At 36.6% G+C, this 15924-nt stretch overlaps 2 protein-coding genes and 1 pseudogene across 2 annotated transcripts; 1 reads left to right on the top strand and 2 right to left on the bottom strand.

The window, feature by feature from the left end:
- Nucleotides 1-2802: 2802 nt before the first annotated feature.
- LOC130988638 (S-adenosylmethionine decarboxylase proenzyme-like) lies at nt 2803-5512 on the bottom strand. The gene is made up of 5 exons (XM_057912532.1): nt 5366-5512; nt 5178-5259; nt 4313-4464; nt 4221-4234; nt 2803-4092 (listed from the first exon to the last, which is right to left on the bottom strand). The coding sequence occupies exons 3-5, from the start codon at nt 4445-4447 to the stop codon at nt 2922-2924; spliced, it is 1320 nt and encodes a 439-aa protein (XP_057768515.1). The 5' UTR covers nt 4448-4464; nt 5178-5259; nt 5366-5512; the 3' UTR covers nt 2803-2921.
- Nucleotides 5513-8027: 2515 nt separating this feature from the next.
- Nucleotides 8028-9470, top strand: LOC130990483 (protein root UVB sensitive 5-like; annotated as a pseudogene).
- A 1503-nt stretch (nt 9471-10973) lies between these two features.
- LOC130988637 (proline dehydrogenase 2, mitochondrial-like) lies at nt 10974-13026 on the bottom strand. The gene is made up of 4 exons (XM_057912531.1): nt 12388-13026; nt 11658-12303; nt 11348-11588; nt 10974-11262 (listed from the first exon to the last, which is right to left on the bottom strand). The coding sequence occupies exons 1-4, from the start codon at nt 12907-12909 to the stop codon at nt 11223-11225; spliced, it is 1449 nt and encodes a 482-aa protein (XP_057768514.1). The 5' UTR covers nt 12910-13026; the 3' UTR covers nt 10974-11222.
- Between the last annotated feature and the right edge of the window lie 2898 nt (nt 13027-15924).

The following is a 15924-nucleotide window of genomic DNA, read 5'->3' as shown; positions in this document are numbered from 1 at the left end:
TAAATCATAAATTCTCAATCACAAAGGCCATTGCCCCCAACACCCTGATAGGGTCGGGTCATAAAAATTCATAAGCAAGAGTTATTGCCCCTATCGCCCCGACGGGCCCAAGTCTACAATTATCATGCATAAGATTATCACCCTATTGCCCCTAAGGGGCTCACTAGTTCTCATACTTAGAAAAATTTAGCATGCTCCAACAAACAGTAAATATGCAAGTATTTACAACAAGCTTGGATCAAAATCAAGAAACGACAAACGGATAATCGACTAAAGCTCAAAGCAAAAAACGACAAAAATTCTAGCTAACACGCTTGGGAGCTCAAAAGAAATTCATCAAGAACATTCAAAGATAGTGAGGGATAAACTAACCTCTCTCCAACTCCTCCAAAATTCCTCTCTCTAGAGCTCACTCTTCCACTTCAAGCTCCCAAAACAATCCAAGTGCCAAAATGTTTGTGTGGGAAAAATGGGGAACATGTCCCCTTTATTTATATAAAATTTTTCGTACCTCAAATTTTTTCAATTTTCAGCTTTATTCTAATTCTACAGCACACTTTTGTATAGCTTGGTCAAGGCTCTAACGCCCATGTCACCCTTGTGGACCACTTGCTGCTTATTTTCATTATAGGAACACTACAAAGTAAAAATAGTACAATAAGGCTATTATCACCCCTACGCACTTGACAGCCTAAAGGTAAACACAATGCAGTAAAAAGGCAAGACCCTGTACACCCTTGACTACCTTGCTACTCCATCCAAACGACCCCATCAACCTTGTGCTCCCTTGACTACCTTGCTACTCCATCAGCCAAGGCAGAATATTGCCCCAAACGACCCCATCAACCTAGTGCATCAGTATCCCCATTTTCCAGCTACACAAAACAAACTAAGGCAAAGTACTGCTCCTATCAACCACATCAATCTGCTGCACCAACATATCCACTTTCAAGTAATGACCCTGTCAACGTGTGATTTATTAATCAATCAGAGTCTAGGTTGAACAAATTCCCTAATGTTGTGCACCATTTAAGAATCCCTGTGAAAAAGGTTGATCATTGATTGTCCAACTCGTTGGAATTATACGTATGAGATGTTACTTGAGGCATATAAAGTTAAAGATTCATTTTCTTTATTTCAACAAAGAGAGCCTTCATGTCATTATTGTCCTAGCCTTTATGATTAAATAAAAGTGAAGAATGTTGTTGACATTTATAGGTGTTATGTGAAGCTATTCATGTGATTTATGGAGTTGATTATCCCACTTCTAATTTATATCTTGTTGTCATTTGGAGAGTCGAGTATATATTGCATCAAAAGGAAAATCGTGTTGATGAAGGGAAATTTGGACAAATATTGGAAAAATATGAATAAGAAGAAGAATGGAGCTAAGACCTGAGTATCACAAAGCAGAAAAGCTAGAATTTAACTATATTTGTACAAATATTGGAAAAATAACAATCTTTTGATGACTATTGGAGCAATACTTGACTCTATGTTCAAAATGAGGTTGATTGATTTTGCTTTTAATAAGATATATTTTCTTTGTTAAAAAAAATAGTCATAGAAATGGACGAATTTTATAATTATAGTTGAGTGTATTGTGAGTAGAGAAGGAGTCACACTTATATAATAGTGTTAATAATGATAATTAATTGTATTGTGAGTGGAAAAATGGGCCCACCATGTGATAAAAAGTTTTCAAAAATAAAAATGGACTAATTTTTGTGGACATCCCAAATGACAAAAATTAACTATTTTTTTATGGACGATGGAAGTATAATGTGGTTGATGCATGTACAAATATTACGAAGGTTCGAGATGCATTACATAACTTGTACGTTGAGTATGTTGAAGTGGACAATGCAAAGTCCCAAAAAGGTAGCTACTTTAGAAAGATGTTCATGTGTTGCATAGTGGTTTGTCTATGTTTGATGAGTATCTACACACTCTTGAGGTGAACGGTCTTTTGAAATCAAAGTTAGACATTTACTTAGATGAGGGGATTGATAGAAATCAAGATGAGGATAGAATTGTAGCATCTAAGTTTGATGCATTAGCTTGGTGAAAATATCAAGAATTGAAACTTTAGCTTGTGATGTTTTGGTTATTCCTATAATTACTTTAGCATCGGATGCCATATTTAGCGTAGGAAGTCGAGTTTTAGATCCTACTTATTGTTCAAGGTTAGATTATGATAGTAAAAATTTTAATTTGTGGAACATATTGGATTCACCAACTTCACAAAATCAAGAATCTTATTATGTCACATGTAAGTTATACATTTATTTTCTATTTATTTTACACATAAATATATTTTTATAAAATTGAGTTCATTCTTTTTCTCTCTTTTTATTAGGACGAATGATGACCTTTTCATGTTATGTTGAAAACTAGTATTTATTTTACAAGCTTAGTTGACAGTTGTTTTAATGAGGTGTTATTTTAATGGATTTGAAACTATCATTATCTATGTATTTGATTAATATTGATTATTTTGCAAATTTTTGAATTTGTGGCTCGTATTGAATTCAAACTCGTATTGAAAATTCAAACAGTGAAATAATCAATTGACCAATTTATTGTTATGTGTTTATTTGGCGAATATATTGGTTATATACCTATACTTTCGAGAATATTATTTAACATATATTTCACTTCAGAATTTTGAATCAAATAGTTTCGAATCAACTATTTATAAAAAAAATATTTAAGGTAATATTAGAGAGCAAATCGAATACTCCAATTATTCGAGTTAAGAGAATAACATTGTTGACATTTGAAAATAACGCAGAGCTAATCTTAAGAAAAACGACTGCAAGTCTGTAAGCTTATAAAACTTAATAGATCCAACAATGACATCAAAACTAGTAAGGGGAAATATATGCAAGCGCCAACGCCATAAAACATGATGTCGCTTCCTAAAGCCTAGAGTGAAACCGAGGCTTAACCATGCTACTCATACGTAGTAAAGATAACGCAGTCACGGAATCCATATCATCAATAAGATACTCTTTCTTCCCAACTTCCTCATCCTCATCCTCACTCCACCTGGATTCGAGAATCGATCTGGGTAAGCTGCAAGTGCTGGAGAAGCTGCTGTAGATAATCGATCCTCCCTTTGCGAGTGTGTCGTAGCTCCTTTCCCTGCAGAAGTATCCCTTTATATCCAAACTGAATTTCGAATTGAACTGTTTCTCACCAACACAGGTGTGCAAAGCTACAGAAAACTTTGCTGGCCGAAAGCACGCCAACACCTTCTCGACCACCCGGGTAAGATCCAGTGCTCGGAAATCATAACCACTAGCTTCAAAACTTGCATAGCTGAATCCATCCTCTGGTGTCAAGTGAATTGTCGAGATTGCACTTCCTTCTATAGCATTCATGGAGTAGCCACAGGGATCAAAATCAAAATCACATATCTCAGACCGTGGAAGAATTTTCCTGATGCCAGAAACTTGCGTCATGACAGCCGCAGAGCTTGAACGGTTCTTGAAAAACACGGAAGCCTTCTCTCGGTCCAAGTTTGTCATGCACACCTCTAAGGTATAAACAGGAGCCATATTGTGGGCTGGTTGAGCACAAGCAGAGTAAACGTGCCATTTCTCATGTTGATCAGCACCACCTATCACACAGGCCTTGCTGCTCAGGCCACGTTTGCTAAAATAGCTATCAAGAACAGCCACTTCATCACTAAAGTGTCGATGTGGAAATGGCTGAGCACCTGGGAATATGAAAGTTCCACGAGTGTATTTAACAGAGCTCACAGTGAGTCCAAGTGCATCAGCCAAGTTAAGGATAGGTGGGACTGAGAGCAGCAGTTTAGTAGTTCCGCAAGTTTTCAATATTATCTTGTATGGGTACACAAAGAGGCTAGACTCGGAGAGGACATAGGAATCAACTTCTGTGTTCTTTAATGAGGAGACAATGGTGCATTGTGCTGGCTCCAGTATTTCATCCAACTGGTCTTTTGAAAGAGATCGGAGACCATGAGCCCCAGGATCAGCAAAGATTCCAGGCTCAGAGAACGAAATCTCCAGTCTTTTCTCATAACCTTCGAATCCAATAACCGAGATTGGTGAGGCCATTTCTGTCAGTTAGGAAGGACGGATGTATGAGAGTGAGGAAGAGGAAAGGAGAAAGCAGAGTTTTGAGGTAGATGACTGTTCTTCTGAACCACGGGAAGTGGTTTATTGCTCGCGCGTTATGAATCTCAGGATGGTCTCCGAGCACACTGTGAGCACATAAATAAGTAAAACACATAATTATTTGAGCAACTAAAAATCATAGGGAAGAAATAAGTAAAACTCACGTTGGAGTAGGCAGCAGATCTGAATTTCTTAATTCCACCACGCGGTCGAACGTCTTCAATGCTGTAAATGAGGGGAGCTTCGTAGAATAAGGATTTACTACTACTAGACTTCTTCTTCCCTCCCTTAGACTCCATATTTCATTCAATTCTCCCTGTAGCAATCAAATAAGAGTAAGGAAACATCAATACAGGTAAAGTTTAAAACGATGAGAAAAGATAGCAACAGCGCAAAACTACCAAGAAACAGCACATAGACAACTTCATTTGATACAACCAATTCTAGAGACAAATATAAACCCCACAAGAATATTAATAGTTAAATAAGACAAATCATAACAACCAGGAAGTAGAGGAAATATAGCAATCACAAGTTCTTTGACCCAGATGTTTTGTACAGAATACAATTCATTTGCACAACAGTTACAAGTGTTGCAGATGTATGTAAACAAGGAGAGGAAACGTTTACCAAGCCCACAAGTGCTAAGATAGACAAAGATTCAGCAAAATTCCTTATGAAGTGAGGTTAGGGCTACATAAGCTGCAGAATATATGCAACTCAAGACGATTTGAGGCTCAAAATAGACAAAGAATTACTTGCATTTTACGCTAAACAGAAAATTAATGTCCATGTATTTTCAAAAAATGCGTACTTATTCTCCTCACTAAATCCACAAAACCCTGCCAGAAGAAATTAATATCTCCTCAATCACACAAATTCATTGAAAAATGCAAACCGAGAAGCAAACAGTGAATTGGAAGATAATAACAACATTCAAGCATCATCAAATAACTATACAAGTTGAAGAATTTTCCGAAATATTAAAGATAAAATATTCATAATCAGATTTAAATTGCAAATACGCACAGGTAATATTGATGGATACAAGGAGAATTCAAAACCCCGTGAAGATCTACTTTCTCGCAGGAGGATAAAAAAAGAATGAACCCTGAAAATTGAAATTCAATAGGATCAGAGGATCGTCAATATATCATTTATACACAAACAAAAACAAAAAAGAAAACGAAACATGAGAAAGAGAGAGAGCAACGTACAGATTCAGATGACTTTGGAATTGAAGAGAAGCGGAAACAGCGGAAGCGGAAAAATGAACAGAGATGATATGAAAAGAGAAGTAATGGGAGTTTCGAAGGGTTAAATTATAACGGGGAAGCGGTGAGGTGATAATAATAATAATAATAATAATAATAATAATAATAATAATAATAATAATAATAATAATAATAATAATAATCTAAAAGAAAAATTATAATAATGAATTAATGATAATGATATATGTACGCAGGCAACACGGATGAAGATTGAAGACAATTTGCCAAGACATCTATCTAGATGAGATCGCCACATCGTTTTCCCATTATTCAATATTTTTACTTGTATTTGGGGTGGACCAAATTCCGAAAAGATTGCAAACGAAATACTACTTGTTTTTTTTGGGGTGGAGGCATCTGATTTGGTGGATGAGATAAAAATGATTGATAAGATTAATATGATTAGAGGAGTGATTAAATAATTCATCTAATTTTGAGGTGATAAATAATCACTTATTTGGATGCGGATCGAATTATTAATCACGGACCCAATCATGCAAACCAAACACTTATTTAACGTAGATTATTTTATCAATCATGTCTTATCAGTCAAACCAAACACCTCCAATAGTATAAGGAATTAGTTAAACTAGTCCATCAAAATCAATAAAAAAAAAAGTTTATATAAATTAGATCATATTTGAATTAAAATGAAAATACAGCTCGCATAGCATTCTAGAATCATTCTATTCTTAATTTTTTAAATTTTTTATTTTTTACCTTTGAAATTCAAAACATAAATAAATAATTGCATAATAATCGTGGGTTCGTTTCCCACAGACGACCCCAGTTGATGAAACAAGAATCAACATAGTCTATAAAAACGATAAAGAAGGCTAAGATTTACGTGGTTCCATTATGAAGATCTACATCCATGAGAGATCGTTGAAGTTTTTCACTATGTTTTGTGTGAGATTACATTTTACATTGTGAGAATGAAAAAAGAATGAGTCCCCTAATTTAATAATGAAACTCCTATTTATAAGCATTAAAGTAAACCTAGCACTTGGGCCCATTAACTAAAGCAATTAAGCCCAAACCTTATTACATTGATCTACGTCTTGGAGCCGAGTTGTCAGAGCTTACGCTTGACATAGTTGGAATGTCAGGGCCAAGACAGAGTTTAGTTGCCAAGGCGAGAGCAGGGTTAAGCTATCAAGATAATTCCCGATTGATAAAGTCAGCTATATCAAGTCAGCGATGCACCAAATAATAATAATAATAATAATAATAATAATAATAATAATAATAATAATAATAATAATAATAATAATAATAATAATAATAGGGATAAATATTTCAGCCCTAACAATGCACAACGCGCTGGTGCATATTTTACTCCTCATCATACTCAACGATGCATAGTTATTTTAATAAATAAAATAAAAGAAACTAAATTATTATTAATGATGGTTCAATGACGAAATATTAATGTAATAAAATAAAATATAAATATATGTTATATTTCACGACACTTTAATGACGGAATTATTAAATAATAAAAAAATATATTACTCCCTTCGTCCCATTAAAAGCGGCTATTTTCTTTTGGGCACGAAGATCAAGAAGAAGGGGATTGTTATGTTTTAATTAAGTGTGGTTCACCAAAATTAAAGAGTTTATTAAGACTTCCTTCAACCTAATTCTTCTTCTTCTCACTGCATAGGGACCTCCACATCTTATCTACCGTTTCACATAGATGAAGAGGCAATATAGAAACAAATCTTGGGTAAGAATACGAAACATTTTCCATGCAGACTCTCGTTTGAATACAAAAAAAAAAGCTCCCTACCTTAGGATGTAACAGCCAAGTTCCAGATCTTCAAAAAATGCTTCAATTAAATCTAAGAGTTCCAGGCTGACGGTTTTAGACCTCAAATCAAACAATTCACAGAAAGCCCTAGACCCCAAATCGCGCCACCTATCTGGTTTACCGGCGACAAGCGCCCCTTCAAGCTTTCCCCTAAATCTGGAAACAACGACGGATGAATGCAGTTGATACGCCCAGCCCATCTCTAGCTTGACCCTATTATGCTCCAGCCCATTAGGTTTTTATTATTAGATATAAATAATGTAATCTCTAAGCGTATTGGGTATGAAATGAATATTTTGGTTGATGTTTATCAAATCTCTCTCTTCTCTCTTGATTTCTGGAGTTTGAGCTACTCGAAATGCTCCACCATTGATACGGATCGTATCAATTGGTGCTTTCATTGAGAGCATCTCTCTTTGAATATCCATTTTTTTATCCAAAAAAAAATGTCTAAATCTATTACACTCTCCGCCATTGAAGAACTTCAGAGCTCCATCCACAGCTTGCCAACCTCCTTCGATGCCAATTTTCCGGCCACAAACCTATTATATTTGTCACCAACTACTGCTCCAGATTTCTGCTTGTTACCATTCCTTTCCCCACCACCCATTACTCCGTCTACATATCTACCACGATTGTTTCCCCCAATTCTACATACAACTCACTCTATTTCACTTCTTCCCATTCGCTGTCTAAGCCGATCTGAAATCGAAGCTAAAAACGACCTCGTTGTGTTATAATTGTGACCAAACCTGGTCCGATACCCATCGATGCCGTAGCAAATACTTGATTATGTTCGGCACCGATGATGAGGATGACTTTGGCGATCCTAAATCTCTTGATTCCATGGCTGGAGTTGAAGTGTCAGTGAAGGATGTCTCAAGTCATTGCGCCTCTGAACAGCCACCCCCTTCGCCTCATCCTTTTACAGGACTCGATCCACTGTCTCCGCTACCGCCGATAGCTATCCAACCTCCGTCGCCGCCACTGCCTTCACCCGCAATACCACCACCACCGATAACTCATTCGGCGAGTCCTCCGCCAATTCTTGGCAGTCGATTTTGGTTATTCGTCGGCTCTAAGGACGAGATTATGGTCGTTGCTTTTGAATCCATATCTGCTACTATTGCGAATGTTTTAACCGTTGGCGTCGTCTCTAGCTTTTACTCGTCCATGGTTGTTTTCGCCGGTCAAGAAGTCCAGCTATGTGGCGAACCGCCACCGAATCTCTTAGGCATGCCTAGCCCATCTGTATTAGTTCTTGAGTTTGGTTGGATTAATTTTGTGCAGGTTTTCAGCTGTGACTTTTGTCGAGCATATGGTGGGCATAACTTTATCAAGCTATTAGTTGATTTTCAGCCTGCACTTTTATCAAGCAAGGATGAAAATAAAGCGCGATTCATTTTGCTGGAGAAATACGGCAATGGCACATCCAAGCGATTTATTTTAGAATCTGATCTGCAAATTAGAACCATTCTCGAGGATGGTTCGACCCAAACTAATGTGGTGCAAAACTCGGATGTTGTGGGAACTGACATTTACTTGTCTTGGCTTCCGAAAACAATCAAAGATCTTGTCCTTCCAGCAGGTTTCCCAGATTCAGTGTAAATGGTTACTTGGAATACATATTGCTCCAGTTCCCAACCAATGTTACAGGGTGGATACGTCATACGCTGGTCACTTCTACTCTTCTAAAGGCTGTTGGAGTAGGCTCATTTTCAGGAACTACAGCTGCAGCTTCTGCTGCTGCTATTAGATGGGTGTCAAAGGATGGCATTGGTGCTCTTGTCCGTTTATTCATTGGTGGAAGATTTGGTAACCTTTTTGATGATGATCCAAAACAATGGCGCTTATATATATGCAGATTTCGTTGGTAGTGCTGAGAGCATCTTTGACCTCAGCACCCAGCTCTATCCTGCATACTTTTTACCTTTGGCATCACTAGGAAATCTTGCCAAGGCGGTAGGGAGAGGTTTAAGAGATCCTTCATTCCGCGTGATCCAAAATCATTTTGCAATCTATGGGAATCTGGGAGAAGTATCAACCAAGGAGGAAGTGTGGGAAGTGGCTGCTGAGCTGGTTGGCCTCGCTTTAAGCATACTTGCTCTGGATACACCTGGTATCACTTTTGGTGTGCCCTTGGAAGAGATGACTTATGGCAAGAAACCTGGCTCTCTGGTGAAAACACTTCTCAAACTCTACGCAGAGGAGAAATATTTTCTTGTGGTGAACTAACTCGGAACAGAATTTGAGATCTTCGTCTCGTTCAAGGAGGAAGCTACAAGTCTATCAGTCCTACGAAGTGTGTGGCAATCCTATTGGCTCCATCAAAATCGGCACGAATCAGATGATGTCTTGAGCCAACTTGAGCAAAGCTTGATTGCACTAAACGATAGGTTTGATGATTTTGTGCTACAACTGGAAAGGACCGGATGGGAGACTAATCAGATATATCTCAAGGTGCCTAAGGAAATTTCAATCCAAGAACAATCTCCAGCAGCGTCGTCGTCGTCATAAGCTTCACCTTGAGGACAAGGTGATTGTACAGGAGTGGGGAATAATACGCCCAGCCCATCACTAGCTTGGCCCTATTATGCTCTAGCCCATTAGCCCATTAGGTTTTTATTATTAGATATAAATAATGTAATCTCTAAGCTTATTGGGTATGAAATGAATATTTTGGTTGATATTTATCAAATCTCTCCATTCTCTCTTGATTTCTGGAGATTGAGCTACTCGAAATGCTCCACCATTGATACGGATCGTATCAGCAGTGCAACTAAGGTCCCGGACAAAGGTCAACCAAGGCAGTGAGGCCAGAGAAATCGGAGGCTACAGATCCAAAAATCGACGACGTGGCAGACGAGCAAGGTGGCGGCGGTGGTGGTCTGTGACGAAGGAGAGTTAGGACGTCGGATTTAGAGCTCAAGTTTTAAGAGAATTTCTCCTATGAAGCGAAGAGGTGAAGAGAGAGGCGGAGCGGGTGCAACGACGTCAACTAATGGGCACCGGCCTCGCCGAAATTTCAGGGACAACCATGGCGGCGGAAGGGAAGAGAGTACAACCGTGAGAGGTGAGAAGGTTGCCGTAAGTTTAAGGGGAATGAGAGAGAGAAAAAGTGAGATGAGAAAGAAGGGAGTTAGTTTTAATTTAATGCAATAATTAAGTGTTGATTTATTGGGCTTAATTAAGCTCAAATAATGTCTTAGTTTGGAAAGTGACAACTTTTAGTGAAACAAACTAGAATAAAAAGGTGACAAATTTTAATGGGAAGGAGGGAGTAGTAACGACGGTTTAACGACAGAATATTTAAAATTAAATGAAAAAATCAAAATTAATATATAAATCGTCGATAAGCCGTCGATAAGGTCGAGAAACTAAAGACATATTTTTTTTCGGCTTAAATTTAATAGCTAATTGCATGTTCTTTTGTAGTGTATACCAGTGACAATGGTTAAAAATCATGGTCAATTAACACCTTTTTTAGGCATTCTCTCTACTACAATTTTAAACCATTATCTATTATCACTTTTGTTGTAGTGATATATTTTTTTTATGGCTATATATGATTAATCTTTTCATAAACAAAATGATTATTTATAACTATTAACACTTATTATATACTATATATAGAACACTTTTTCCATCCCATGCATGTATATATGTAGCTAAAAAACTCATGTTGAAAATATAAGAATGAAACGTATGACATATCATTCCATAAAATAAAATGAAAAAGGGTCGTTGAAAAATCTCGGTACGAGCAACAAAAATAATACAAAAAAAGTCTTGAAAACTAGGTCACTCATCGTAATCCAATGATTTACAAGAAACTTTTGTACATATTTATTGGAATCCATAAAAATCCTAGCTGGTTGTCCTGGTTTGGGCGAATGTACAATATTCCACTATTTAACCTTTAATTAAGCTGCTTGTCAACACCAACTTGTACACTCTATGAAGTTGGATCCTAACTATATGTATCCTCTATTTCTCTAAAGAGGTTAATCTCCTCAGCAACTCCCTCCTGCACAAGAGCAATTTTTTTAAAAATCCAACTTACATTTATCAATATCTCAATGAACAAATCTTATATGTATATCTTTGTTGACCTCATGAGTTGTCTGTCAAGTGCTGCGGTGGAAACGAAGCCCCGATTCTCCTCCGCCCGTCGGAGGAGATACGGCACGATGTGCTCCACCGCCCCATACGGCAAATACTTGCTCACATTGAAACCCGCATTCCTCAGCCCAAAAGAAAGCACATCCGCCATTCCGTAGAGCTGAGCAAAATGCAGCTTCTCATTGTCCTTCTTCATTCCCAAACTAGCAACTTTAGCAGCTGCCAGTTTCCCTGCGTCACAAAAACCCCACAATTATAAGTTATAACATACTAATTGCTTCACAAACTTTGAATATATACCTGAATGGATATTATGGGTGGCAAGGATGAGAGAGCCGGATCCATTGGCGATCTCTTGGAGCATGAAAGAAGCACACGTGTCGTAGCACGCGTGAGTATCTTGAATGCAGTCATGAATTGGCGAGTTCGCCCCCACAGAAGAAGCTACCTGCCTCTCAGTCGACATGTAGGCGCCTCTCACCAGTTTAAACCCTACCGGAACTCCCACTTCGTCTGCAGCTTTCTTGGCCATCACGAGCCTCTCTTTGGCATCCTTGAGGTAGGCTTGCATCGTGTTGAAGATCAACGGTGAGTCGCCTTTGTGGTAGTTTATGGCGGCGTGGTATGTGAAATAGTCGATTGCAGGTTGGATGGTTGTATCTTCTGCATCGATCAGTAGAGGCACATTGGCCTCTAAGCTACTCTCGCAGATCTTCATCAGCCTCCCAAACCCTAGCTCCAGATCACGCTCTTCGTCTAGGGTTAGGGCCCCCGGCATTTCTGGTGTGTGGTACAACGCACTTGAATCCGAGAGGAGAGGAAAGCTTTGGAGCTTCCAAGGGAGATGCAGGGACTTATCCTTGTATTCCCATCTCAGTAGATCGCTTACTCTCTTGAGCAAACGAGGAGGAAAAATCGCTGTGATCTTCACCACAACGGAGCTCACCTGTACATTGATTTTCAAAGAGATAATGACAAGGATAATGATATATGATGGATCCACATAAATGAATAATTAATAATTTCTTACTGGAGAAGAGGGGAGTGAAATTGTTGATGCAATGGTCTCGATGATCTCCTGCACGTTCTGATTACACGAGGCGTTGTCGTGTGCGTGCTCCATGCCGTAATCCAGCATAGCTTGGAGGCCGGATTCCCAGAGCTTCCGGGCAGCTTGGTCGGCCTCTCTTAGGGTTTTGCCACCGCAGAAATGGTGGTAGAGCGTGTGCTCGATCGATCTCAAGAGGAGCTCCCTCAAAACGGGGCTCTTCATGAGCCTCGAATTCATCACCTTGGAGCCTATATCGATCATGAGTTCATTCATCACCACATGAAGAGTGAATGTGGATACCATCAGCTTTGCCGTTGGGACCGATGAGAAGAGCTTCTTGGAGTCATCCAGATTGATGTAGGGCGACTCTTCCGGTTTAGGAACGTTTACGGGTTGCCCGGAGGAGGCTAAGGAGGCGGCGGCTGAGGACTTGAGGCGGCGGCAGTAGTGGGGAAGCTTGGCTATAAGTTTTGGGATGTTAGTGCTGCTGCGGGTTGCCATGAAGAATTGACTGAAAGGAATAATAAGCTAATTCTTTGTGAGTGGGTTATTGGGACTTTGGCACTTAAGCTGTGAACAGATGTGTAATAGAGGATCTTGTATTCAGTTTTGGTTAAGTTGTTGGATTCTCGTGGTTACAGAATCAATCGAAAATTTATTTGGATATATAATAATATGTTATCCCGTAGGATTAGAAAATTATGTGGTAAAGGAAACTAGCGAAAAATAAGGCCGGTATTGTGTAGATGATTTGGTGAAGAGTTGAGAGTCTTTTTCAAAATACCTAAGTAAACGGATCATATTCTGTTTCAGATATTCTCTCGTTAATCTTATCAGTATTATCAGATCGGATCCTCTGTCCCACAATATTGTGTGTACCACGTGTACCACTCTTCATTTCTTTATTTTATAAATTGTTTTTTATAAAAATAAAAATTATTATATTATTATAAACTCTAATTAGTATTTATCATTGAAAAATTAAAATTTTAAAAATCATATATCCTATATTTGAATTAATGAACCCAAATAATCTATTATTAATTCAAATAAATATAAAAAAATAATTATAAACCCTAAAGGGATGAGTGAACCCTTGTTAATTATCTTTATAATATATAAAAGCATAATAAATTAAAATGAAATAAAAAATAATTTATAAATATAAAGAAATGAAGAGTGGTACACGTGATACACACTATATTTTGGAACAGAGGATCCCATTTGCAGTATTATCTGTTTCAGATATCCTTATCAGTTGGGAAAAAGGATTAGTTAGTTGGGTATTCTCTTATTGATGCGTGAGGTGGCACAACAATTAATGGTGTGTGACTGTTGTTTTTTCCAAAATTCTAGTGGTTAATTTATTTATTTTAGTTTTCTATTTTTGATTGATTAGTTATTTTACAATTAATAGAGTTTAGTAGTAATATCCGTTGATTAGGATTGATCGTTCGTAACTTGAATTGTGGAGTAATAGTTTTGCGTTTCTTTTAATTGTTAATTAGGGCTGATTACTTTAAGATTTGGTTTTATGATTTTTTTTTTGTATATAATTATTAATTTGAGCTCATATTCAAAATTAGTGTATGTAGTTAGTTTTTTTAAAATGATCAATAATGATTCCCTGTTTTCTGTGAGATGACTCGAACTCCTAATCTAATGTCTGGAGGGGAACGTCTTACCAATTGAGTTGTGTCCTTCGTTTTCAGAATATCTATTTTTGTTGTTGGTATTTATTTTATTGGTCTTATTGGTGTTGCTTATTTCAAATTATGACTTTTTAAATTTTTAGTGTTTAATTAGTTAATAATTTTTTCAGAATTAAATTTTTAGAGTTAATTATAGTTTATATATGATATAACTAACCTCTGGGTTATGTTGTAAAATAATTTAATCATTGAAAAGTTGCAAAAATAGCTTGACATTTTGGGCGTAAGTTGCAAATATATTTTGAGCCTATATTTTTGGATTAGAAATTCTGACGTAGAAGTCCCGAATTCGATCGACATTTTGATTGGTTTCATAATTAGAGTATAACTTTTCGATTTTTTAGTTTTGATCAGGTTACAAAATAAATCTGAATATCCATATTAAATTTGGACCTTCGTCAAAATTTCCTATATAAAAATTTTGGCCCGAGCCCCATACTTGCAACGCATTCCCAAAGACAAAATTAATTTTGGAATATTTTAAATGTTGGATTATTTTCACAATTCATCTAAAGGCCAGGCTATGAATTATAATTAATCCGATCTTTAATTTTAGCCTTAAAAGTTTATATGTTGTATCTTCTAATCTAATTCTTGTATCTTTAGACTTTATTTTGCAACTTTTAGGGAAAAAGGAAAACAACAGTTAAATGCATTTGTGAACATTTCATCAGCTAGAAAAATGAATCCAAACGTATAATTAATGCCATTTATAGCACAATAGGATAATAGGGCTGAAAATGATTTGAATGCATAGATGAGTTTAGGAAAACTTTGATTAGTTTCAACTCGCACCTCAGTGTTTCCATAAAAAGTAGCTTTATACTTATGTGAAGTGACTCTATACTTGGATATATTATGTGTAATGTCGAAGTTTCGCATAGCATAATGTTCTCCCTCTTGAAACTTAGAGCTGAACTTGGATGCTATAAATTTTGGTGCTGTAAAATGATACCTAGTTCCCTGCAGCATTTCATTATAAAGTAATAAGTATTTCATTATATTAATGTTATTCTGAAATGAATTATCCATTCTGAAATAGTTTATCAGATGGTCATGAACAAAGAAAGTCAAAGGTGGTATTAGTTTACATATTTTATTGATGATAATCATCAGTGTATTGATTATGATTTATGCACATACTTACTATGTCAATATATATGTGCTGATTATAATTCATGTTATGCTTGCTTTGTCCTATGATTCATTACTATTATTTCCTACTATGCATATAAGTAGAAATTTAAAAAAGACAATAATTTTAATAAACCTCAAATAATGAGTTCAAGTACAAAAAACAGGTTGTATTTAGGATATTTCCCTGAATATCAGGGGAAATTAACACAAGCAGATGATCATCTTGCTCCAATGTAAATACACTTACTGAAGCAGGAGCTGTTCATGTATACATTATATACAGAAGAAACATAGAGAGACTGTTTTTCCAAAACAGATCAAATGCTGATATGGTTTTCTACAAAAAAATCATCTTTTTACCTGTATATTGGAAGTGTTGCAAGGCCTTCTGTGATTTGTTGTAATGAAGGTTTATTTATTTATGTTTGAAATAGCTGTTTATTGGTTTCTTGTTGGATAATCTAATAGGGACATATCCCAACTCTTGACATGGCAATAATGTAGAGATCAGATAGTTTTCTTTTCAAAATACTACATAATAAGGCATACAAATAAAATAGAAGTTATACTCCATGTTTGGAGGATGGCATGCAAATAAAATATAAGTTATACTCCATGTTTTATATAATACATACCTCCATATCATGAAATATGCATTCAAAGCTAT

Source organism: Salvia miltiorrhiza, chromosome 6 (genome assembly GCF_028751815.1).
Source record: "Salvia miltiorrhiza cultivar Shanhuang (shh) chromosome 6, IMPLAD_Smil_shh, whole genome shotgun sequence".
Taxonomy (NCBI): Eukaryota; Viridiplantae; Streptophyta; class Magnoliopsida; order Lamiales; family Lamiaceae; genus Salvia; species Salvia miltiorrhiza.
This window is presented reverse-complemented; position numbering and strand designations above follow the sequence as displayed.